This window comes from Thunnus albacares, chromosome 3, assembly GCF_914725855.1.
Source record: "Thunnus albacares chromosome 3, fThuAlb1.1, whole genome shotgun sequence".
NCBI classification, from domain to species: domain Eukaryota; kingdom Metazoa; phylum Chordata; class Actinopteri; order Scombriformes; family Scombridae; genus Thunnus; species Thunnus albacares.
This window is the reverse complement of record NC_058108.1, coordinates 950,743-976,768: the sequence shown is the minus strand read 5'-3', so window position 1 is coordinate 976,768 and position 26,026 is coordinate 950,743. Positions and strand designations below refer to the sequence as shown.

General features: G+C 40.8%; 1 protein-coding gene across 3 annotated transcripts in view; it reads left to right on the top strand.

Annotated features, from left to right (window-relative positions):
• The window catches only part of LOC122978439 (activating transcription factor 7 interacting protein), a 32,204-nt gene extending 6,485 nt beyond the window's left edge, over nucleotides 1-25,719 (top strand). For 2 of the 3 annotated variants that reach the window (XM_044345619.1, XM_044345620.1), the window contains exons 2-14: nucleotides 16,250-16,309; nucleotides 17,261-17,791; nucleotides 17,906-18,350; nucleotides 19,729-19,910; nucleotides 20,036-20,173; nucleotides 20,337-20,408; nucleotides 20,523-20,617; nucleotides 22,268-22,332; nucleotides 22,689-23,354; nucleotides 23,849-23,950; nucleotides 24,062-24,139; nucleotides 24,354-24,436; nucleotides 24,806-25,719. In XM_044345619.1, coding sequence (XP_044201554.1) covers nucleotides 17,267-17,791; nucleotides 17,906-18,350; nucleotides 19,729-19,910; nucleotides 20,036-20,173; nucleotides 20,337-20,408; nucleotides 20,523-20,617; nucleotides 22,268-22,332; nucleotides 22,689-23,354; nucleotides 23,849-23,950; nucleotides 24,062-24,139; nucleotides 24,354-24,436; nucleotides 24,806-25,264 — 2,910 coding nt within the window. In that variant the 5' untranslated portion in view covers nucleotides 16,250-16,309; nucleotides 17,261-17,266 and the 3' untranslated portion in view covers nucleotides 25,265-25,719. Of the gene's footprint in view, nucleotides 1-11,832; nucleotides 11,891-16,249; nucleotides 16,310-17,260; nucleotides 17,792-17,905; nucleotides 18,351-19,728; nucleotides 19,911-20,035; nucleotides 20,174-20,336; nucleotides 20,409-20,522; nucleotides 20,618-22,267; nucleotides 22,333-22,688; nucleotides 23,355-23,848; nucleotides 23,951-24,061; nucleotides 24,140-24,353; nucleotides 24,437-24,805 lie in introns of those variants that run through there. The other variant, XM_044345621.1, reaches the window with a different exon arrangement.
• Nucleotides 25,720-26,026: the final 307 nt, after the last annotated feature.

Sequence of the window (26,026 nt, the reverse complement as noted above, 5' to 3'; positions counted from 1 at the left end):
AAGAACATAATGTGATTGAAGTTTAGGCAGCAAGTTTCTGAGTTGTTGGTCACATGAAATGCTGTGTGTCGCTTTAAGATACAACTCAGCACCAACAGATCACCACCTCTACAGATCAGACTCTCAAAATATAACAGGAAATCCAGTTCTTTGTGTTGTTTTCCTCTCCTTTTTCATCCTGTCTCTGTATGCTCTTAAAGAGGAACTTGATCCTAAATTATATTTTTGTGCTGTGCCCATTATCACATAGATACGTAGAAGAACACTGGCCAACCAGAGCCGCAGTCTGTGCCTGTCACACATAGATGCCGATAACATTACCAAGTCCGATAAGGGCTGGCAGACGATGTTGTACATGAGATTTATTCCTCCTCTGTGGCGGTGAAAACAGCACACCAGCTCTATGTCGCTATTCATGCTACACTCAGCGGTGGTCAGTTAGTGTCCCCTGACTCTTTGTATCACACACTACGTAGCCATGAGGCCACATTCCCTACAGTCTGCCTCCCACTCTCTGTTGCATTTTGAAATATGCTGGGAGGGTGGGGGTTCTAGCAGAATTTGAGGGTGTAGTTAATCTTTAAGTGTAGTCATAAAGTTTCTTAATAAACACAGATTTTTCCCTTTCAACATAAGCAGACATATCTTTGCTTCATTATGGTGCAAACAGCAGGGCGGACAGTGGACAGAATCCAAGGTGATTCAATGCTCCCTTTAGAATTGAAATACGGCTGCAATTTGTACTTCATTACATCCACCAGTAATTTGAGGATTACTTTGACATTCCTTGTGGTCAGTGCAAAGTGATCAGGGCAGCTGATGGACAAGGCAGATTTTCTTTAAAGAAGATGAGCACCATGGCCTTGCCACTGGTTAAGCAGAGATAGAGGAGGCGAAAGAAGAATTTGAAAGCTGCTGTAAACAATGTATAAAAGAAGGTGGATCATTTAGAATAAAGAGGAGTGGGCCCAGTATTGAGCTCTGGGGAACTCCAAAACAGAGCAAGGCTGAATTCACACCAAATCAGGCGTTTAATTTGCATTTGAATGCTGTGTCATTTGAAAAGGGGTAGTGTGTTAAGGCTGTGGGGGTGGGGGCCACTGGGGTGCTGCAGCAGCCTGCGGCGGGAAAGTTGAACCAGAATCAGAACAGGAGAAACGCAACCTGATGGTTAAATGTGAAATGATATCTAAGCCAACTCCATGCTTTAGTAGTGGTTGCCCCACATGTGATGCTTATTCAAACAAGTATCTGACCTTCATCATCAATACCTTCTTCACCTTTAACAGAGCTAATTAGGAGTGTTACTCAATTTCCTGTGTATTGTGTGACTTTATGTCATTCAACTCAGCTCTCACTCACACATAACTTGAGCTGGAAGAATCTACATTTTCCATTTTCTTCTGACTTATTCTCATAACTACATGGTTTGTTTATTGGGTTGTGAGAACTGTGAAAATGCTTATGAATACATATTGTGGCTGAAACCCTGGACATTTTGTGCAAAGACTGTTAGCTGACTGTGAGATCGATCCCTTCCGAGGCTTGAATGGCCCCATGGCTTGGAAGGAGAAAGGAGCAGTTCCCTTCACTGCTCTGTAGGCTCGCACCAGAGTATTGAACTGGATGCAAGCAGCATTAGGGAGCCTGTGTATTAAATGGAGAATTGGTTTGGTTGGAAGATTGAACACCAGTGGGTAGCAGCATTTTGGATTAGCTGGGAGGAAGGAATTGCATTTGTCCTCTTAATGTTGTGTAGAAGAAAACTACAGGTGCATTCTGAGTTGGCACCACCACATTTTTGTCAGTGGTCATAGAAAGGTCTTGGCAAACTTTACCCTTAAGGAGCACAAGCTCAGTCTTGTTCAGGTTGATCGTAAGGTAGTTCCATGACATCAGCTGTGAGAAAACTGCCAGAAAATCATGTGTGCTTCCACCCAAATGTCAGATGGCTATACTGAGAAGAATAGCAGGGTGTCATCAGTCTAACAGTGGTAGGAGAAGCCCAAATGGGAATTACAGTGGTAAAAAATAACTTCTGGAACCAGTGGCTCATTTTCACTGTGCAACTCTATTGTCACAAGATGAAACTTAAGTTACACAGAAACAATTTCTAGCTAATATCATTAATTTTTGATTACGCAAGGCTACTAATGTCAACTAGCTAACTTAGCTTACTTGTCATGGGTACCTGTAACAGGGCCAGTCATAGAACCATTTGGTTGGGATGGTAGTTACCAAAACTGTTGAACACATCCTCCCCCAATTCCAGTGTCAAAAAGATGTGGACAGTTTCAGATGCGGTTTGACAATCTGAACACTTAATTTAAAGTATATTTACGACCTTAAATTTGACTGACAGACACACTAAACTCACAGTTTCAAGGTGACCCTGGCCAATACGCATAACTCTTCTGTCAAGCCATGAGATTTAACCCATGATGATGAAGAGCTCAGAACCCAATACACAATCGCTGTAATACGTGCGTAAAATGGGGAAGAATGGGGACTTGACGCCTAAAAATACGCTTTGGCTTGTGTTTACTCCCGTATAGTGAGAATAAAATGCAAGCCATTCTGTGGGCTGTGTGAACAGCTGGTTTGATTAAAATAGGTGCGCGAGAGATAGACAACTGAAAAACATGGCTGAAACACTTTCTGTGCAGACACAGTGTAACACATAAAAGCGTTTCAGCCGCATTTTTCAGTTGTCCATCTAATGCCCATCTGACAGAACAAAAATGCTGCTATTTTCATCAATATAGTCCACACAGGCCACGTAACGTTTCACTTGCGCTATACACACAACTCCACAACCTGAAGCATATTTTTATGCTTCAACTCTGCTTTTCCTCTGTTTTCTGCACTTAACTGCAGTGATTACATGTTGGTTTCTGAGTGCTTTCAAAATGCATGTGACCTACACTCAACACTGTGCCTGAATGCTCCCTGTGTAGACACACAAATGGAGCCACTGCTCTGCTAACGTGCTGCTCACGCCACACCTCCTGTGTAGACACGGTGTAAGGCTTATGAGAAATGGGGATTGTTACAAGCAGCAATATTGAATAAAAAATATTAGATGTTCTTATCTAAACATGGAATAAATAGGGATGAGTATTGAGAACCGGTACTAAATTGGTACAGGATCTTGACTGACGGTACTGAAATACTGATAAGCTCCTGGACAAACGGTGCTTATATCGGTATTAATGTACCGTTAATTTATTCTAACATAGCTGCCACAGGTGGCAGTAATGCAACTTAATGCTGGTTGCAACCTGCCATGAAATGGAAAAACGAAGCTAGCGCTGCACAGCCAGCGGTAGGCCCAGGAGACAGCCGCTGACCAGGGTGAGTCTGAGATGGAGGCAGGAGCTGGAGAGCTGCCTGGAGGAAGAGAGGCATTGCCCTGGCTTGTCAGGCTCTGAGATAACATTATCTTCTGCCTTCTGCTTAGAAATGGTGAGTTTATAGCGCACAGCAACTTAATGTGATATAGTCTCTGGCTTTTATTTGATATCAAGTGTTGGCAAAAAATGTTGCCGATACTAAATCAACTGCTAGCAACGTAGCGTAGTTGGCACACATTAACTCAGAGGTTGGTTGACATGAACATTGCTTTTTCACCCATTGACCAATCGATTGGTTAGAATAAGTAGAATTTCAGTCGACCAAGATTTTCTTTGGTTGACTACAGCCCAAACCGTTGTAAAAATAAGTCTCTGCTAGGGATGTCAACTGTTAACAGTTAATTGGTTAACCACCGAGAATATTTTTGACCAGTTATGCATGTTGGTCTATAGGCTAATTTGCATACTAGGGTTGGGTACTGAACTCAATATTTCACATTATTCACGTTAGATCAATCAGAGCCAAATTTTGCTACCATGGGTGGGAGAGAAAGAGAGTGCAGTCCTGAAAGAAGACACATTTACCGACTGAAACATCTCTCATGGAGGCTCTGGCAGGAGCACCAACCCACAGATACAAAGAGATGTGACGGATTCATTTTACCAACCTGCACAGCGGCTAGCAGCTAGTTAGCATCGCAAGCAGTGTTAGCATAGCTGCGCGTAGCCCATAGACTGTACAAAAAGTAAGGTGTCGCTGCAGTGTCTCTGGTTTAACAGCACCATGCTGGGCAGGTGACAGGTGTGTTTACGGTGTTTGTGTGCTCTGAAAGACTTCACAGTGTGGATATAAAGTCACACAGCTTGTTGCACTGAACGATTGTGGCCGATATGCTGCCAATCAGTTAGGGCAAGGGATTGAACGAGCTGGTTCTGTATCTCAAGCCTGAGTATGTTACACCATTGAGAGTTACTGCGGCTAAAGGCACAGGAAGTGAAGAAGGATGAGCTAAAAGTTAAGTTAATCAGGGCAGACAAGCTAGTTCTGACCACCGAGTGCTGGACAACTCTCACAAATGAAAGCTACATCACATCTTTTCTCAAAAATGAACTGGTTAGTTACGGGTTAGTGGGCGTCGGTCTGTCGAAAGCAAAATTAATGGAAACTGACATCTCTAGTCTGTATTTATTAACTCAGGACACAGTTAGCATCGGGTTTAAGCACTTCTTATATAACTGTTAGGTTCGTAAATAAATAACTGTGGAATCGTTTCATGTCATGTCTTTATTTTTTCACACCAAATGATGGAGAGTAGTATTAATAAGTGAGTATCAGTGTCGACATTGGTATTGATAAAATCCTAATGATACCCGTTCCTAGGAGTAAACAACACAACATACTGCGGAGAAAGGCTACCAAGGCTGAATTGAAGTTATTTGCGTTATTACAACTGTCAATGGGATTTTAAATGAGGTTTTTCCTACTCATGGAACAGAAGTCCCAGGGCTCTCTAAACACAGAGATATAAATAATCATATGAATATTCACCTAGTGTTGCAGGTTAAATAGATTCTTCCTCATATAGAAAAATGTGTTACCCCTTACAGATCAAAACAAATCAAAGACCTTAAGAGAACAAACCAGCAGGCAGAAAAGCAACAAATGTCAGATGTTTTTAACTAAATAGAGTAACAAGATAGTTATAAGCAGGCGAAGGCAGTCGTGTTCATGGTAAAAGAGATCCTTCCTGCTCTACTGCGTACAGCAGCAGCAGCCATTTTGTGCTGTAGCACTCACTGCAAGCAATCCATCAAAGGGAAAGGAGTGGGGGTGGGGAAAGTGTCGAGTAGCCTAGCTTGTTGACTAATCTAAATCATTAAGCTCAGAGAAATGTTAGCTGTTTGTTATGCCAGTTTGTCATAGCTACTTTCTACACATGTCTAAATGTGTGTTTTAGGCAGAGGAAAAAAAAGCTTAAAGCACTGGATTTACCCTATCATGAAAACAGTATCACTTTTGCATTGATATTCTTGTAAAAAACTTGTGTGAAGTGAGCCATGTTTAGACTTGAACATAGATAGGTTACTGCTATAAAGAAAGAAGTAATATTTGATCAAATATCTAATGGAAAATTAAGTGCTCTTTCAGGGTCAGGGGTGAAATTTCTGCCAATTTAGGAGAATTAGAAACCAGTAGAAAGATTTTCATATTCTAAATAAACCAATTTGGTTTTGAACTTCCAAATATAGAGCTCACGTTGTCTAGATAGCCTTGAATATGTCATTCACCTCTATAGCTCCCTCCCTTGTTGGTGAGAACTGAAAACACCCTTCTGCTGAGATGGTTTAGTCCATGCTTGGCTGTAAAACTCCAGACTGGAGCAGACTGCTGGTGTGGGGGAGGGGTGTTGCCGCTCTGTGTCAGGCTGTGGACTTCAGATCTGACAGTGTGCTGCTAGCTATAGCTTATCCGATCTGACTTCAACTGTAGTTCCTTCAAAACTGCACTTTAGCTTATAAGAGTTTAACCAAAAAAAAAAAAATGGAGCTACTGCATGCACATGCTTCAGTTCCACATTTAACCAAAAGCGTTTGTATTTCTATCTCTTGGTTAGGTTATCCTTATTTGCCACCCAGATGCTTTTTGTTTATTCTGTAGTGTGTCAGTCAACATTCATTGGCTTTTCTGTGACCATGAGATGAGCCTCCTCAGTAGCGCATGGCTAAAGAATAATCACCATGTGCTTGCTTGATTCACACTGAAACTCCTGGTTCTGCCCGCCCCCACCCTCTTCCTATTTTTCTTCCCTTTTTTCCTTCTACCCAGCCCTGCTAGCCTTCATCTATGGAGGAAAAAAACCCAAATCACGCGTACAAATATTTGGACAATGGGAGGATAGGAAGCACTTGTTTTAGATTGTTATTGAAATGTTTACCCATGATTTGAGAATAACAGTCCTTTGAGAGTATATCTTGGTATGTTTGAATTGTTAACTCACATGTTCTGTTCATTTGTCATTTGCCTACCTAAAATACTATGACAGGGGCCTGATCCAAGTACGGGCAACAGATTCACACATTTAGGTGCTAAATTCTGAATAATATGTAGAAAATTACATCTGGGGCTCTTCACCTAGTTTAACATTTGAAGGAAAAATACCCACGTGACTGGATGGAAAACGAGACTCAAATAGACATACATGAAGGAATGTCACAGGAAAGATCAATAATCAGCTGCTGCTTAGAATAACTCAAAGTCTCTGCTCCATCTGGTTTCATGCTTGTAGGGTAGCAGATATAAAATGTAATATATAAAACTGTCTAAGCCTGTGGGAAAGCATGAAAACAGACAGCTGTAGGTGGTGGATGGGACCTGTTGGGATTGTGTTCAGTTTTCTGCAGAGACCATGAGTGAGATTAATTTGAAGTGCAATATGAACAAAGGAAATGGGAGTGATTCTGCTTGACCCTGATATTTGTATTATGATTATTGTTTACTTTGCTAGGCAGTTTGTGTGTATTAATTGTTGTTGAATGAGTGAGGTACTGGCTCAGACAGTCTGCATTGCAGCACACAAGCACATGTAGAATGTATTATTACTATTAAAATACAGTAGAAGTTATGTTTCTTTTGGAAATATCAGAAGATTACATCTACTTCTTACCAGGGTGCATTATGTGCACAATAACATAATTGAGATTGTCAAGATAGAATAATTGCTCTGGATCTCTTCATCAGTTTTTAATTAGTCATATTAGTCATATTGCCTGTGTGTTTACATGTTTGATTAATGTCCATCCATAATCTCTTTTCTGTACATTTTATCTTATTGCTTTGGGTGAGAAGCATTGTACACCCGTGGACAGGTTGTCAGTCTATCACAGAGGTAACAAGTAGACTGACAAACACCCCTCCCACCCCCCGCCCCCGCCCCCCCTCACTTTCACACCTCTGAGCAATTCAGAGTTTCCAGAGCACCTGGACTGTATGTCATTGGACTGTGATAGGAAACTGGATCCCCCAGAGGAAACACAGAAAGGGGAAGAACATGGTAACTCCATTAAATCTAGGTTGCAATTACATACAGGGTCTGTATTTTCCCCTGCATAGACATCACTGCTGGATCATCTTCATCACACCATCTCTGACTGTAACAAGGTGTTTTCTGTAAAATCAGATAGCGAGGAGAATATCAAAAGAGCTGACTGTAAAATGTTTTTTTGCAATTAAGTAAATGTACAAACTAAATAAGTCATCATAATTAATAGTGACTACATGCTTTGAGATTTATTGTTCATAATAAGAATTACAAACTGCAAGCGAATACGGTGATGTATGAGTGGCTTCAATCAATCTTTCTGCAAACAGATTTGAGTAAAACCTCATTTAGTGTAACATCTACATGAGTAAGAATGCTACCTGCTTTAGAAGAATCATGGGAAATTTTTGTTTAATGTCGCTAAATATTGTAGTCGGTCCATTCAGCTGAAATTAAATGTCTTGATGAGCATTATGCACATAAAAATTACATTGAATGATGTTGTGCTGCTGTAACATGATAAGATGTTCTGCTACATATTAGCAGACTCTGAGGTCTCAGTGTGGCTGCGCACAGCAGACCAGGTGGCCATTTTGGGTTTCAGTGAATCCAGATGCAGACAGTGAGGGTGGGGGAGGGGAAGACTGCGCACCGTGCGCAGTAATGTTGGAATGCAGACTCTGCTCTCACTGGCTGACATCTCTTTTTCCACTCAGTATTTAGCCTCCATACAAAATGTCTAACATCAGATAACTGTTAGAAAAATCATCTTCTACTGTTTTGGTTTAAACACATATTGAATTAATTAATTGATTGAATTAATAGACTAACAGCATCATCTGTGTGTGACAGTTAGAGGCAGCTGAGTGTCAGGTTCACTGTTGAGCATATTGGTTGAAACACGTACGGCTGCCTTCAGGAGAAAAAGGTTAATGTAGCTGTTGCGAATTTCCTGCATTATTTTATAAGCCAGTGATGTTGAGTTAAGTTCATAAAACATTTAACAATGCAGCTCTGAACTCGTGAGATAAAAAAAAATGAAACTAAATTGTTTTTGTTGTCTCTTTAGTCATAGCTTAGTGTGTTTCTGAACAGTCAGCAGATGCCATGTGGGCTCTTAACAACAGCAGTGAAACTCGAAACCAGCATTTAGAGGTGATCACTGAGACAGAGAGAGATAACATCAATCGAAATCATTCGATCAAATCTGCTGTTTAGAAGCCAGTTTTTGTTCAGTTTTCCCTCAAGATCCATGTATGAGTATGGAGATTTCTGCAGATAGACTGTACTTGTTTTTTTCTGGTTAGTAGGCGGAGTTTGTTAAAGGATCTGCTCATGCCTGTGCTCAGCATGCTGCTCGCAGCAGCACTGGTGGCCATTTTGTGTTTCTGCAGTAACAGAAAGGGGGGATAGGCAAAGGACGCTCAGGAAGCTTTTATTTACTCTCACAACAGGCCTGATGATGGAGACAGGTGAAAAGTGCAAATGAAAGTTGATTGTAATCAAAAAACACATTTCCAGTGTAGTACTTCTCCAACAATACATTTATCTGTCAGTTTTGAGTCTCAACTATTAAAACCAGGAAATTAATTAAAATAAACTATTTGTGCAGAATCTATTGGTGCTTTAGTTCAATAAAGGAAGTTAAAACAGAAAGAGGATACTTCCAGGTTATGTTTTTCATTTGGGGTTCTTTGTTCCTCTTGAGTGAAGAACCACCCCTGTGTGTGTGAATGGTTCAGTCCGATCAGCAGCTCTCTCCTCTGTTGTGGGAGAGGCTGGGCGGATAGAGACTGCTTACAAGCTCTGCTCTAATTTCTTTCTGTGCACAGCTAGCATGGGACTGTGTGGCTAAAAAAGCGCCTTTTCTTGCTTACAAATGTTAAGAATGCTTGACCAAAAATACTTGATATAGTTTTTGCTGAAATATTCTCTCAGCCTCTATTGCGCTAATTGTAGTTAATCATGAAGATGTAGTTATATCCATGTTTCTGAGCAAAGTGCTTATTTGGTTTATATCGATTTGTAAGAATAAGAAAAAAATCTCAGATAAAAAAACTTACGCGGTAGTATTTCACTTTGTGTGAAAATTAGAGGAAATAAAATTCTTTGCCCTCATTTAGTAAATCTGCACTTTGACTGTTGGAATACCTGAATACTTTACCCTTTTATCTCTTTTTTTTAAACGCCCCACCCCCACTCCCTCCCCCGATCTGAATGGTTTGATCCATGTTTGCCTTGGAGAGGCTGTTCTGGAGGGAGACAGAAAGAGAGCGACAGAGTGTGTGTGTGTGTGTGTGTGTGTGTGTGTGTGTGTGTGTGTGTGTGTGTATGAGAGAGAGAGAGAGAGACGGGGGAGGGAGGGTGCAGCTGCTTATAGGTTGAGTGTGTTGTGCTTGTGCAATTGAGCGCTGGCTGTGCGCTGCTAGCTAGTCTCTGACTAAAGTGCACATTGTGCTGCTTTGTCATGTTGAAGTGGCTTTGTTTGTTTTTTATGTGTTTTACTGGTTATTGTTTAATAGCTCATACAGTGAGATACTGTCTACAATTTGGTTTGTAATTGTTACCACAGATTGACTTTAGGAGGTCATAGTTGCTTTAAAAAGATCCTGGCTTTAAGTTAGATGGAACAGTCTGAAGTCGGCTCCTCCCCCTCGGGCCTTTCCTCGGGCCTTTTTAGCCATGTGCTCCTTTGATCAACACATCACATTTTTTGTGTGACCTCTAATGGATAGCTTTCGCTTCTCAAGTCCTCTTGTCTAAGATGAAAGTTTTTTTTTTTTCCCACCATAATTTATTTCGTGACATTTAGTTTTTAATTTCTGTTTATTTAGTTGCTCCTGTTTAATTGCATCTGTTTGGGAGAGAGATGGAAAGAATATTTTGAACTCTTATTTTGCCCCACTCATTTTGATATGTCTTCAGAAAAAGTCAAATAGAAATTCCCCAAAGCCTGTGCTGATCTGTTTTGAAAGTGGGAACAGATTAGAGATAAACAAAGAGATATTCATGAAAAATGTACTTTTGTACGGTTTCAACAACAAATGGGACATTACAAGCAAACTAAGATGATCAATGTCAATGATGGAAACCGCTAATATAGAGCAACTTAGCTGACCATTGAAAGGAAGAAGCATCAAGGCCAGAATGGGATCATCAGTAACATTTCCGGTGTGGTTAACACTGCTCATCAGCGTAGATTTATGATTCAGCTTTGTTATATATTTCATCATTGTTGGGCATGTTGTGTTGTGTTGTGTGTGTGTCATGGAGACATACTCCTACACTCTGAATCTGTTGATGTCTGTGTGTCATGGAGACACACCTCTAAAGTTTGAATCTGTTGATAAATACATTAATCATTTCATCAGTGCGTTTCACCCGATATCAGAGCTTTTTAACCTGACAGCAGACTCTGGTTCACTTGGCCTCTAGCATGATCTGTAAGAGCGCAAATATGTGAGATCGTTTTACAAGGTTGTCTGTCGTCCACAGTGCTTGAGTCATTAGAAGGATAGCAGTAGGCTGAGGCTAACTATGTACTCAGCTTAATGGTAGCAGAGCATGTTACATGTATGAAGGCAGTTCAGATCAAATATGTGAAGGAGTCAGCAGTGAAATCTAAAACTGGAAGGGTTTATTTACAGCTAAGTCAGTGTTTTTTATTATCTGACTATTGTGTGACTATTGTGAAAAAAAATTAAAACTATTGCAGCATCAGAAATCAGCTCAAAGCAATCACATGGCATTAATGAGCTAAAACACATTTTTAATTTTTTGCAGTGGTGAATCCTCAACATATCCACTGCAGGATTACAACATATAAATGTCAAGTACTGTCCTCTGACTGTTTTATGTCTTACAGTTTTGTTCTTGACCTTTATTTATCATTAAACTTTTTTTTGCCTGTTTTTTTTTTTTTTTTTTTTTTTTTTTCAGAAAGGACAGCCCCCCTCTGCTCTCGGTCAGAATGGTTTAGTCCATGCTGGCTGTAGATTTCCATACTGTGGACTAGTCTGTGCTAGAGTTGGGGGATGGGTGTTGCTAAGCAACTGTCTGTGCAGTGCACTTCCTCTGTGTCTGTGCGCTGCTAGCTAGGGTTGGTATTGATAATCACCATGGTGTACTATAAAATAATATGGACACAATATTTGATTTGTGTGTGTTTGTGTTATTCATGTCATGCACTGGAGAGGTTTCATAAGAAAGAAAAAAATATTACATTTTTAGTGTGTCATATTTTGCATTACGGCAAACCGCTCTCTCAGGAGCATTGGACTGACTTTACTTATTAAAGCACTGAAGTGACACCTTATTACAGGCTCATTTAGGCCACACACTCTTTATAGGACACACCCCTGCAAGGAACAAGATGGACTAGTCCTAACAGAGTCCCTCCTCCTTTCTTTTATGTTCTCCTGCTGGCCTCTCAGCCGTGCCCTGCTCCCACAATCAACAAATACATGGAAGGCCTCAATCCCACACATCCTGCTAAAGGTTGACATCTCTCTCTCTCACAGTTATGGCAGTTTTTCTTATGCAGCTTCACACTTTTCTCAAGATTAGCTTTTGATACTTGCAGAGGGTGCTATGCTAGTCCAAGAAGGAAGAGTTTTAGCTATTATGCATCTGTTTTTTGTGGGAAACATACATTACAGCCTATATACAGTATGTAAAGAAGTTTGGTGTGATTTTTCACTTATCAAGTTGATTGATCAACAGTGTTGGTAGAGGCATTTTGTTACCTGCACTAGTGCATGCACTACCAGGAGTAAATGAATAGTCCCCAGTTACAATCATGATGTGTCCGAACACACACGTATACAGAGCAATTACATTTGCATTTATGGCACCGTCAGCACATTTGTAATTCAGCAATATTTGCTCTGTGTGTGACTCTCACACGTCAGGTTTCACTCAGGTGTGAAGGATCTCTGATGCTACAACAATGAAGGTTGAGTGTGAAAGATTTTTATTTATGTCGCGCTGTCTTGCTGTTTTACTGAAACAAACCAGATCACATTCATTTCACTAGATATAATATTACTTTAAGTTTGGTTATTATCCCTAGCATGAAACTGCCCGTAAGCATAGACAGTTTTTGTACGTTTGTAAACCAGTGCAATTGTGATATGTTCAATACTTAAATAACACTACATTAAGTAAATAATTACATAGTATTGTATATAATATCCATAGAGTTATTAGTGTTAATCTGAGCTGTTGTGTCAGAATGATTTGGACATCCTCAAATCATTGCCAACAGAAACAAAATACAGAAGTTCCTGTGCAGTTTTCAGCAGCAGTTGAGTCATACCGCACCTACAAAATGGCGATGGCGCTTCAATTTTTTTTCCCAATGTGGCTGTACTTGCTCCAGTTGCTGACGTGTACTGTCAGCGTTGATGTTTTCATTGAAGCTGCTGTTTTAATGGAGAGCAATGAGGCGCTACTGACAGCTGATGAGGCTGCAGCACAGTGGGTTACAACAAACAAAAGGCTGGAAATGGGTTGGTCTTCATGTCTGATACTGATCCACTTAAAAATTGCTTTCATTAGTACCAGTACTAATCCAGCATGTTGGTGAGGGACATACCTAGCTAGTAGTGGTGATGAATGATACCTCAGCACCATCTGGAAGCTGTTGTTGGGAGGCCAACATGCTTTGTCAAGTTGCACATGCAAGTTCACGCATCCCAACCAGAAGTGGTTTGTACTCGGTTTGTCATCAGCTTTCCTGTTATCTTCAGAAAAGCCTTCAATCGTGTTGGGCAAGATTTGATGAGCAAGAAATGTGAAATCTGCTGATATGTGATTGCATCTTTCACATCTGAACCAATATTGTTGTGCTGCTTTTTTTCCAGAAAGAGAAAGTCTTGGTGTTCCTCTTGACCGAGAGGTTGGAATGCCGTGTTTCTGTTTGCTGTCACAGAGGCTTGAACTTAAGTCCTCCTGCTGTAGGACTGACCCTGTAGTCACTGCTCTGGAAATATTTAGATTAGATTAAATTAGATAGACTTGCAGGTCAAGTTTGACAGAGTCACTGCCACTTTGACATTTGACCAGCAACTCAGTGACTAGTCACCTGGTGTTTAAACAATGTGTTGCAGAGGCAAAGTAATGACAGAGTAGAAAACAAACATCTACTTGAGAGAAAAGAAGTTAAAAACTTCTCCCCTTGTTTCCTGTTTTTGAAGCCTCCAGATTAGCATGAAGGCATATGTGACAGAATTCCTTGTCATGTATGTCAGGCATGTTATCAAAGCTTGACCGAGAAGTTTGACGTTACAACAGTAAACAATCCAGTCAAACAGTAATTGAAAGTTTTAAATACATTTTTAAAACATGCTGGAAGTTATGTAATCCTTCTCTTCTGTGCATTGAAATCAGACAATGTCGGCTTGTTGACGCCGGTTTAAATCTGGGGGTGATACATTTGGCAGAAGATGCATGATTTTTGTAGAGATAATGGACGTCTGCTCAATGTTTTAGTATCAGCAGTCAGTGAATCGTATCACAGGGAATCACAGTGACGTGATGTGAATTCAGACTCGTGCACTTTGACCTCAGAGACATCAGCTGTCTGTGCAAGAAATACAAGTCAGAAATGAACCTTCCCATTAGTTCACCAGACTTTCACATTAGTAGAAGCACAAGTGTGAAGAAATGAATGAAGTCGATTTCTTTTTTTTAAAAAAAATGTTAGTAGTTTTTGTTGACATAACTTCAGGTGCACATTGCTGCAAATGCTACACGCAGCCGATCCGGGTTCATCTGACACATGCTGTACTTGTTTCCTGCTTTTCTCTGAGTCAGGCTCAGCACAGGACTCGACTGGCAGCAGCAGCCAAATTTCTAAATATGAGCTTATCTAAGTTAACTTGGTTGAAGAAAAAGGATATTTTGAATGAGTTATTATTTTTACCACAGTATATTTTATAGCTAATTTACATAGAATATATAAACCTAAAAAAAACATAACTTAAACTGTAGCAGTCTGTATTTTGAAACAGTCACTCAGCGCAGGAAAAATGGTTGTCGATTATTTCTAGCTTTTATTGTGGGAGTGAAAAAGTGAAAAATAGAAAATAAACATTTTGACAATGTTATTTGTGGAATGTCCCAACTTTGCTTTATTTAACGTTTTTGTTTAGTATTATAGTATTTATATAATCTCCCTTTTTTTTGACTTTGCCAACATGCAGAAGCCTCAGGCTTAATATAAAATTCTTGGTGAGCAGGGTGGTGCTGCAACTTGATATATGTGATGGAGAATCCTGTTCAGCTAGCTACTGAGAGCTCAGCCTGACAGCAAACAGCAGAGCTGACGGCCATTTTGGGTTTCTGCACTGAATCCAGGCGCAGTAAATGAGGCCATAGGATGGGGGGGGGGGGGGGGGGGGATTTTGTGCCCTGCGCAGTGGGCAATAACACTGGAATGTGAAGTGTACCAGTAATCATGCTCACAACGGACACCACTCTTTATTTATGATGACTTTTTGCATGATGCTTTTTTTTTTTCAGGTAAAATTTTGAAGCAATCATGCTGAAATGTCCTTTCACAATGAGGAGTTTAAGGTCATTGCAGGAGGCATGCTTGCTGGTATGAAAGCTGAGCACAGTGTTGTGCGTATGCGCCAGCATCTCAGTTGGCTGCTCAGCTTTACAGTGTGAAGTGTTCACTCAGTCCAGTTCAATGAATGTTGCTGTTTTCCACACACATGTGACGGTCCTGCTATGTTGAAAAACGGCTAAATTAAAGAGCGAGGCCTTTACGGTTTGCTCTGTCAGCTGCAGTCTTGCAGGTCAGCAATGCAGTAACCGTAAAGCTAACCGACTTTACAGTGCAAAACTGAGGCGAGTTGCTTCATTGCTCTCACCACATAAGATTGAAAGATTGCTTTAATAATAACTGGCTTTATATGCCTTGTGCCTGTGCTAAAAGCAGCATGTGGATTTACATTACATACAGGATCTATGTCTGCTCTTTTTATAACATTACAGTTGTATTAACAGACAGACTGGGTTGATCTCACAAGCACAGGACGTATGTTAACAGCTGAAAAAATAAGCGCTTGTGTTGGCTGCACACACTCGAGCTCACATTCACTAAAAGTACGAGTTGATAAAATGATTAGATTCTTGGCTGTATTTTCTCGTTATCCTCCATGTGTGCTTTGGTTAGCATGTCATGTCTGTAAATAGCTGATGAGTCACCTGATACATTTTTGTTATATTACATTATCATTGTATTTTTAAATCAAGCTGTGTTTTAATACAAATACTGAATAAGAATGGGCCTGTATCAAAGTATTACGTACAAAATATCTTTGTGTCATCACACAAATTGCTAAAAAATTAACAAAATAATTGTTAATACTACTAAAACTGCAAAATAACTTGAACCATTTTACATTGTTGAAACATTCCTACACAAAAAAAGATTCCTAACGTAAAACTTTGTGGGCAAATAAAAGAATGATTGTCGTCACATTCATGTGAAACACTGAGAGCACATCAAAGGGCTCAACAGTTCCATCAATATCCAGCACATAGCAGCCTTATGTGTCCCAGTGGGTGGTCTATTGTAATGTGATGTAATTATATGAATTATTGATAAATGTGGATTTAATTTGTCATCAACATCATCGTGTATCCAGTTTGATAAAATTCTTAGTGACCTAACAATTAAATTTCTCTTTTTGAACTTGAGGGCTCAGTTACAGGGAGAAACACTGCTCAAATCAGAAGAGCTAAATTTAGGGTCACACTGTCATATGCATAGACTTCTGTTCCAACTGTGAAGCAATAATATCAAATTTACTTAAAAAAAAAACACATCTGTGTTTCCTTTAGGTTGACTTCTGTTGAAGAATTCTGTGGTAAATCCATGACCAGGAACCTGTCGGCTTGAAGGTAAGTTATTCACAGATAATATATTTAGTGTATGCATGACATGTTATTTAATATAATGGCATTATCATATTATATCATCTCTTGTTTGCCACTGAATGTAAAATGAGAATTTTACTGCAGCTAAGCTCATTCTCCTGCTGCACACAACTTTCATGCATTTCTAATTTTGCTTGTTCTCTCACTGATCAGTTAAAATCAAGAGATGAATATGGTGTATGCACATTAAATGCATGTACATGAAAAAACTAGCCCCAAAACTATAATTTGTGCAACAATCTAAACTATGTACGGAAAATCCTTCATGTTTTGCATAACCTCTTTACTGCTGCCAACACAGCCTCAATTTGTCCGTTCTGATTCGCTGAGGACTGAACCAATAGGAAAGTGGGGGGATGGGAGACCGGTTGGGTTGCTGCTGTTGTTAACTTCAATGTCATTTCTGTTCACCGGATTGGGGCTTGGGTAAACATGAAATCTATAGCTTAATCAAAAAAAAAAATGAAGGCAAGGGGAATTTGTCAGAACAGCTTTCCTGACTGACATTTAAAAAAGGGTTTCTGGCACACTGAGCTGCACCTTGACTGTTGTCACTTTAGGATAGACACAACAATGTCTAATCAGGCAGATCCCCAGAGAAGAGTGATGGCTTAGAGTCAAATTTATAGAAAAAACAGGCTGTTGGGTGAACCGTCCAGTTTGGTATGCAGATCTGTGAAAGAAGAACCTTCTAGAAAAGAACTAACAAGAAATCCATAGGGCTCCACAGTGACCTCTAGTGTTTCCTGTTAAAAGCTGCAGCCATTTCTTTACTATGCACTGCGTAAACATCAGAACAGACTCAGAAGTGGGAGAGGCTGTGCTGTTAGTCTCCCAGCCATCACTTTGGTGTTGTGAATCCTTCCCAGATTCATCATCTTTGATAGCATCTAATCTCTCCTTGTCACTCCACAGGCAGCAATGGAAGTTGTTGTGACAGAGGAGAAGAAGAAGATTTTCCGCGCTAGGAAAACCATGAAGATCAGTGATCGACAGCAACTGGAGACTCTTCACAGCACTCTGTTGACAGCAACTCCGAGTCTGTCCGAACCATCTCCGCCACCGCTAATGAATGGCACGCACAAAGAGGATGGACAAAAAGTTGGGGACAAAGAGCAAAACAGCATCTTGGACTCAAACTCTCCCCAAACCACATCACCTGCTTCTCCAACCTCTCTGAGCTCTCCTGCTCCTTTCCTGTCCCTTAATCTGTCCCCCTCCCCTGCCTCTTCACAAAGTCCAAAAGCAAAGGAAGACTCCTCTCCTACATCACCATTCCACTCTCTGAACTTTGAACTGAAAAAGATGGATGATGATGAGGAGGAGGAGGAGGAGGAAAAGAAAGGTTCTCCATCGTCCTCATTAAACGAGTCCCCTACATCAGCATCAACAGAATCCAAGGAGCAGCAGGGAAAAGAGGTGATCCCAGAGATGGAAAAGAAAAAGGTAAAGGCTTAGAATTTTTTTTAGGAAATTGTTCTGTATTGAACTTGTGCAGAATGTGAACTGAGAGTCCAAAAAACGTAATTTCATTAATGAATCATTTATGCTCTTCCTCAGGAGGAACAGACCACAAAAGAGGACTCATCTGTGGATTCAGCTAAGCATCCTGTTAAAGGTTCAGTTCCATGTTCGCCAGTGCCACCTTCAGTATCTGACAGCACAGGACCGATGGAAACAGACAGTGACACTACAAAGGCCAAGGATCCCGAGGCCTCCACATCCAAAATAAAGGATGAAAAGCCCTCTTCCCCCAAATCGACCGCTTCTGATTCCTCCCCTCCTTGTCCTCCCTCTTCTTCCTCGGATCTAAAACAAGAAAAGGCAATCAAGGACGAGGATGTAAAAGAAGACGAGAAAGACAAAGAAGAGGCGAAGAAAGGATCAGTAAAGGAAGAAAAGATGGAGGTGGACTCAGTGAAAGTGGTGATCAAAAAGGAAAAAATTGAAGCTGGACAAACCACAAAGCCATCTCGGCCATCGTCCACCCCACCATCTAATACAGGTACAAGAGAGTGGAGATCAGATGTGTCAGATAGCTTCAAGATAATCACTCCATATTGATAAAGTTTAACAGAAGTCCAAAGGGAAAATGAACCAAAGACAGTAATATTTGATCTGTTATTCAGTGTTTTATACATGCAGAACTTTTTGTTCCTCTGCTCTAGTTGAACCAATGTTGAAATGGAGGATATGAGAGTTATTACAGAAAAACTCTACTAAGCAATTTTAGGCTGTATTACATGTTAATAAGACCGAATTTGAAATTGTGCAAGCGATTTAGTTTTGCAACTTGGACGATTTGTAAGAGGCAGAAAAATGGTCAAAACGGATGCTGGGAAGACTGAGATATCCTTTCTTACCTTAGTGTGGGTCAACCTCCAAAAACACTGGATCCAGCACTGCACATGATGCAACTCAGTCAAATCTTTCATTAGCTGTTCCCTCCTGTGAATTTGTCCTGCAAACTCCACATCTACAGTTCGTCCCAAAGACTTTCTGCAAAAAAATTGTAGTTTTCAAGTCCAAGTTGATTTACATGAGTGATGTCACCTGAATAATTTTCTCCCTGTGACGTGTTAATTGATTTTGACTTGTAAAACAGAGTTACACTTTATATATATATTGTGTAATGTGTAAATTTATTAAATCAAATGGTAAGGATAATAACACTTTCATGTTACATTAAAAGACAGTTTAATATGCTGTGCAAGAAAATAAAGTAGCTTCTGACGTTTGGTGGTGCTAGCACTCTGAAGCCAGAAAATATATCCTGATATCCAGAAAGTCATGGAGTTAATATGGACTCTTTCTGGTAAAAGTAGATGAGAATTAAGTGTTTTTGAATACAGACCAGATTGTCCCAAGATATGGAAACATATGTAAGCTGAATGGTTTATTCAGATTACCCCTTACTAGTTAGCAATCAAGTATGGTAGTGTGACAAATCATCTTCCCGAGTCTGAGATGGAATTTTGGGTAATAACGTATCGTGTTAATGCCGGCCATGTGACTAGGCTGCAGTTTCTGATAGGATTCCAGTTTGTCATTGCTTTACCTGAGGTTGTTTACCTGTGGTTGAACTGGACTTACCTCATTGAAGGTGGCATGTAGTTATGCTGTCTGGTGTTCTATGATTTAAAGTGACAGTTTGAAGGTGAAATGATGCAAAACTATAATAAAGCACTGACTGTAATCATGAACATGTAGACGGGAAGACCTTCAAGGCTATTAGTGTTATCCTGAGTTCCTGTTTTGCCTGTTTTGTTTGGTCCCACTTCAACTGAAACTGACCTAAAACAGAAAGCATATTATGCATAAAAGATTTAGGACAATGAGTGACACATACAGGGTGCTAACCAGTCTTTGTTTTTGTCCCCAAGCTGTGCAAGAAGAGAAGTGCTCCACTTCAGGACTGAAGCGCACTTTATCAGAGGGTTATGAGAAAGATGGAAAAACTGTGAAAAGAGACGGGAAGAGACCCAGGATGGAGCGTGAAGAGTTGGAAGCACAACTGGAATTTAAGATTACTGCAAAAGCTGGCAGTCACCATAAACTTGAAAAGGTTTGTATGCAAATACCCTGCAGCACGTCCCCAAAGTGTAAGCTAACTGAACTGTTTTATGCAAATGGATATTGAAAACTTTATTACTTAACTTTTTTGCCCCTTTATCTGATATTCTTTCTCAGATTGTGCAAAAGCTAGTGGATGAACGGTTGAGGGTCTTGGAGCTGACCATTTTTGACAAACATTTCCAAGAGCTGAAAGGCAGAGTAGACAAGATCGACTGTGCCACTAAACACCAAACCGCCATTAACACACTTCAAGTAAGTAGACGTTAATATTTTAATCTAAAGTACATTTTTCTGCAGCATTGTAAGAGGCTCATTAGTAATACATAGTTAAGGAGCTGTTAAAATTCTCTCCCTACAGTTAGCATTCCCAAATCTAAAGCTTTCCTGCCTCCACACTTTTTTTTTTTTTTTTTAGGCCAAGATAACCCGACTAGCAAAAAAGTTTGGAGAGGCCAATCAGGCTTCAGAAAACAAAAGGAAACAGGAGGTAAAAAGTGGTTTTCCTTTGTTACTTGCTGAAATCTTTGGATCTGGTATGCAAGTGGTATGCAAGTGATGTTGTCTGACGATGTTCTGACGGCATACTGTCTGTTTTCCGCAGGCGCTTGCTGCTGCCTCTGCTGCTGCTGCTGCCGCTGCTACTGCCGCTACTGCTGCCAAGACTGCAACTGTTGTAAACAACCCTCAAGCTCAACGGTAAGTGTGTTCATGCCTAAGCAATTTCTCATCTAGATCCCTGCCAACCATGCTATATATTTTAACTTATGAATTTAGTAATGACCTTCTCAAGGTTTTTTTTAGTGATTTTTATGTCTTCACTGCAAGGTCACAGGTTTGCCAGACCATTTTATTATGTGATAAAATATTTAATTTATCAAAATTCACAGCATAAATGTATTGAAACATGTTATCTTTGAATCATAGAGGAGTCTGTGCACTTTGGTATTTTGTGTGAATATAATTTGGCCTTTGTATGAACGTGACAATACCGGACTGAAGCCAGTACTACACACACAGCCGTTCACTGCGTGAATAGTTGACATTGTCCCAGGTTGCTATCTGTAAACACTAACCAAGACCGAATTAAAAACAAATGGACCGAATAAGGAATTCTTACATCCTCCAAATCCATACCTTTTTGGAAACCAAGATTCCATGTCCCTTGTTCGGTTTGTCAGGATCAACTTTTTAAAACTCTTAACTTCACTCAAAATATTTCTTAAGACTGGTTTGGAATAAACAAACACACGTCCCAGTCTGCGTCGCCCGCGTGGGTCCAGGTCCTGAGTCTTGTGACGTTCTACAATGTGAAGTCTGAGCGTTTCCTCAGGCAGTGCAGAGTGTAGTTAAAACTGCACTTCTCCTCCCAACAGCGTGCTCCGTCGGCAGACAGTGGAGCCGCAGACTGTGGTGCCCAGAGAGGGAGTGGTGCCCTCTGTTGGTAAGACTCCTGCAATGTCTGTTAAGAAGGAGAAGGAAGAAGAGGAAATAGAGGATGAAGAACAGAAGAATGTGTTACGCAACCTTGCCATGGCAAAAAAGCTGGCAGAATACAGTGAAGGAAAATGCAGAGCAGACGTTAAACTCCGCACAATCACGTCCCACTTGGAGAAAGTGCTGTACCACAACTGCAAGAGAGGCTCAGGGAATCCCAGAGCTGACCGCTACGCATCATATATATTCCGCTACTTAGTCCCATATGACGTCTACTGCGACTGGGTCGCCAAGGTCAACTATGTTGGATTATTGGGCAAAGAGGCGCTGCCCACAAACTTAAGGAGGACAATGAAGATGTATATTGAGCGTCGATTCCCTGAACTGTCCTGTGACAGCTGGAGAGTGATCCGTGATGCTATCAATGAAATACTGCGAGTGAAGAGAAGACCAGAGTTTTTTCGAGAATATGAAGAAAGAACTGCTGTGTCGTTTTGACAGTCTTATGTAACAGGAACAGAAGCATACTGGGACAATTGTCATTATTCGTCATTGAAATAACTAATCATTTTGTCTAAATATCACACTCATTGCACTTAGATTCTCATCAGCGTTCATAAACATGTATTTCATATTGAAAGGAATATTAATCCCTGGTGACTTGTACACAGAGCGTTGTGGGATTGGCACTACACTTAAACATTGATACATGCTGATAAATGCTTTAATGAAAACACAGACATGTACTTCAGTTATGAGGTTGAAACTTGCCACAAGTTGTTCAGAGATGACTGTATGTAATGGAATAAATTGAAATGTCAACACTATAACACAGTCAGTCGTCTTCCTGATGTGGACGTAAACAGCTTGTAAGCTTAAGCAACTCTAAGCAAAAGCAATCTTTCTAAACAGGCCGGTCCGGACTTCCATGGAGGTAAAGCAGACTCCAGCAACGGTTTCTTTGTCGAGCACAGCTGGTGAGTAGCAAGGTTTCCTTATTGCTGAATGTATTGTTAGTCTTTTCTTTTGGATGAGACAATGATGAAGGACAGCATGGTGGAACGATGGTTAGTAGTGTTCACCTTCCAACATGAGAGTTGTGGGTTTGAATCTTGATCCCGGTAAATGTCCACGTGTCCATGTGGATGCTTTGGTTTCCTGCCACTTCATGGCAATAAGCAGTGAAAGGAGATGATTAAGAAATATCTGTTTCTGGTTGTTGACTCTCACATTTTAATGGACTGTGAGCAGAAGCAGATGAGAAAGCAGTTCATTTGAAAATCTCAGCAACACTTGTAATTGTCTGAAACAAAGTTTTTCCCATTTTCCTCAGCAAATTCAGCCCCACCAGCTCTGCCAGCTCCAGCTCCAGTTCCAACACCAACATCCACCTCCACTGCCATAGTTTCACAGGCCCCCATCCTCCAGCTGATCACCTCCACCTCTAACGCCGCCTCTACCTTGGCCACTGCCATCACCACTCAGAGTCCCACAGGCACTCTGCTGCTGAAGACGGCCCCTGGGAGCAGCATGATGGCTACAGGCCAGCCGCTCCTAATCCAGCTGCCTTTATCAATGGCTAATGGCCAGGCGGGAACGCTGGTCAACATCCCTGTCTCCTCTTTGTCTGCAGCCAGCTCACTCAACAAGGCCAAAACCACTGCTCCCACCACCACTTTTATCCTCAAGCCTGCTCCTGTCACTACCACTGCAGCAGCCTCTGCCCCTGCTGTTGCCACTGTCCCAGCGCTACAGGCCTCCACTGGCCAGATGTCCTCCACTCAGATCTCTCTTGCCCGAGCCGTGTATCAGGGGGGTGCTGGGGGGATAACTACGCCCAACGCTGGGGTATCTGTGACCACAGCCAGGACTCCAGCTCAGTCCGTCTCCGTAGCCGGAGCTATGTCTTCAGCCTCTTCTCCTGCAACGTCTGGGCCGGCAGCAACGGGTTCCACTGCTCCAGGACCCCCACAAGGGACATCTCTGACATCAAAGACAGGTGGGTCTGTGCTTTGGTCAACAAGGCTGTTATTTTTGAATGTATTTAAAATGTCATTTCAGCTGCAATCAGCAGCTTGTACAAATCAAGTTGTTGGTCATTTGGTCAGTTCTGGATATGTCAGTGAGATGTAAACACATGATTATCATGGGTTTGTGAGTCAGTTAATATTAATGCTGTGGCTCACTTGTGAGGGCAGTGACAGTCAAATAGAGAGAAAATACATATTATTCATTATTAATCGTCATTATAATAATTTTCTTAAGATCGTTAGTATAACATTTGCCTTTCCTTGGTTCATATTTCAAAATGCGTTATCAATGATAAAACAGCAGTGCACCTTTCTGTGCCGCATGTGTCTTATCTCACTGGTAACACTATAAACAACTTGTGTTGCCTGATCCATTATCTTTGCCATAGTCATATAAAGTCAGACGTAGCTTTTTCTTTTCTTGAATTTATCTCTTGATCAATATTTGTGTCTCTTTTCTCAGACAACCAAGCCACGGGATCAACTCCATCCAAAGCAGCTGCTCCCGCGGCACGTCCTAAAGGCTCTGTCATAGATCTCACTGAGGACGATGATGATGTCCAAGGTAAGGTTGAGGCGCAATAAAATTGATTTTTATCTCTTGATTTGTTTTCTATACCTTAACATATTGAAAAGCAGCCTTGAGTGTTAAGATGTTGTACTTTATCCTCTCCAGTGACAGGAGTGAAGAATGCCACTGTTGCAGCTCCCTCACCAACCCAGCGTCCTCATCCAACCGTCAGCATTCCTAACAGTAAGACCACCACATTATATTGAGGATGTGAAAGGGTTATTTTGTGTCCAAACCATAAACTTGTGCTTGACAGTTCAGCCTGGCTACTGTGCACTATTGTTTTTAAAAAAATTATGTCTAATTTAAAAAAACATACTAAAGACAGGCATAACATTTATATAATTTGTATTTATCTAAATGATACATCTAATTTTAATGTGTGCTTTGTCCACAGGTGCAGGAGCAAGATCGTCCCCGCAAAGCAATCAGAACTCTTCCAGCAAGCCTCAGTTGACAGTCCACCACCGCCCTCCATTGGTGAGGTTTTAGAACTGCATCTGGCATATTTTGCACAGAGCAAATGCAGTTTTGTAATTCCATAATTAATCTGTGATGTCCTGAGTAATTGTTATTTGCATATGATATTAAATGTGAAATCTGTGGATTGGCAGACCGCTTATAATGTCATTAGTCTAGTTGTCTTTGTCTATCAGACAGATTTTTGACTGTAAAAAGCTTCAGTGGTCAGCTGTTTGAAGTTGAGAATGTATTTATATCAGCTTATGAAAAACATTCAGCTCTCACTTTCTGTATGAATGACTACTGGATGTTTTTTAATTATTCAAGAAATAATGGTTGTAATCATATTTGCCAGAGTAACAATAACAATAGTTTTCTTTTTTATAGGACTCTCCAATGAAATCACGCGCTGTAACCACTACTACACCAAACCGGGGCTCCAGCATGGCACTGCCCCCTCTCCCTGTTGCACCTGCACCTCCACGCTTACCACCTGAGGCTGAGCGGACATCACACCCTCAGCAGCCTCAGTTGAAGCTGGTGCCAAGTCAGACCGGTATTGTGCTGTCCTGGTGCGTGGCAGAAACTGATCGGACCTGTGCAGCTGTAGACAGCTATCACCTTTATGCCTTCCATCAAGACAACTCTAACAGCAATGCAGCTCAGCAGCACTGGAAGAAGATTGGGGAGGTGAAGGCCCTTCCTCTGCCTATGGCCTGTACTCTGACCCAGTTCCAGTCTGGCTCCACTTATCATTTTGCTGTTCGAGCCAAAGACATCTATGGGCGCTTTGGCGCCTTCTGTGAACCTCAGTGCACAAATGTCATCAGTTCCAGCTCTAGCTGAACAGTTAGGAAATGGAAACAATTTTTTTGCATTTGAAAGTTCATGACGCCTTTTACTTATTTTTTGTGTTAGGAACTCAAATATTGTGCGCTGAACACATACAGTATCTGTAAATATCTCTGCATAACAACTGGACTTCTGACTGACTTGGAAAATTTAAGCGGCAAACGGTTGGTTTTGTCTGTTTAATGTATGTAATGTATTTTTTGTGACTTAAGCTGTTGTATATAATTCAGTTACTTTGCCTCTCTACCAAGCCAGATATTTATGTTGTTGACTCCTGTTACTCTGACCCAGATGTCCCTTGCTTTACTTGAGAATAGGTGACAGGATTATCCATGTAAACACAGAATTGCACAGTAATGTATAAATGTGTTGTAGAATCTGAATGATAACTTTTGTAAGTTTTGTCTGGTAACCAGACTTTGACAAACACAATAAAGGGTTTTATTAAAGTCTTGGTTTACTAACTCTGCGACAAATTTTATCTTCTATAGTTTGGTTTGTAGTTCTTTATTACCACCAATCTACCACCTTGAATAGAACAGTGCCCCACAAAGACACTGGCACTGTGGTAACAGGATACAGAGATGTCTGTAAAAAAAAAATGGAAAAAAAGTCCCATGTTTTGCCAGCTGAGATAGATTTGCAGTACTTTCAACAGAGGCACTGAAAGCTTTTTTTTCCCTTTGCATGGTGATCCAGATGAATGAGCTGATTTGCTGCAGGTTTGTATCCTTAAGCTGCTCTGTATACCTGGCA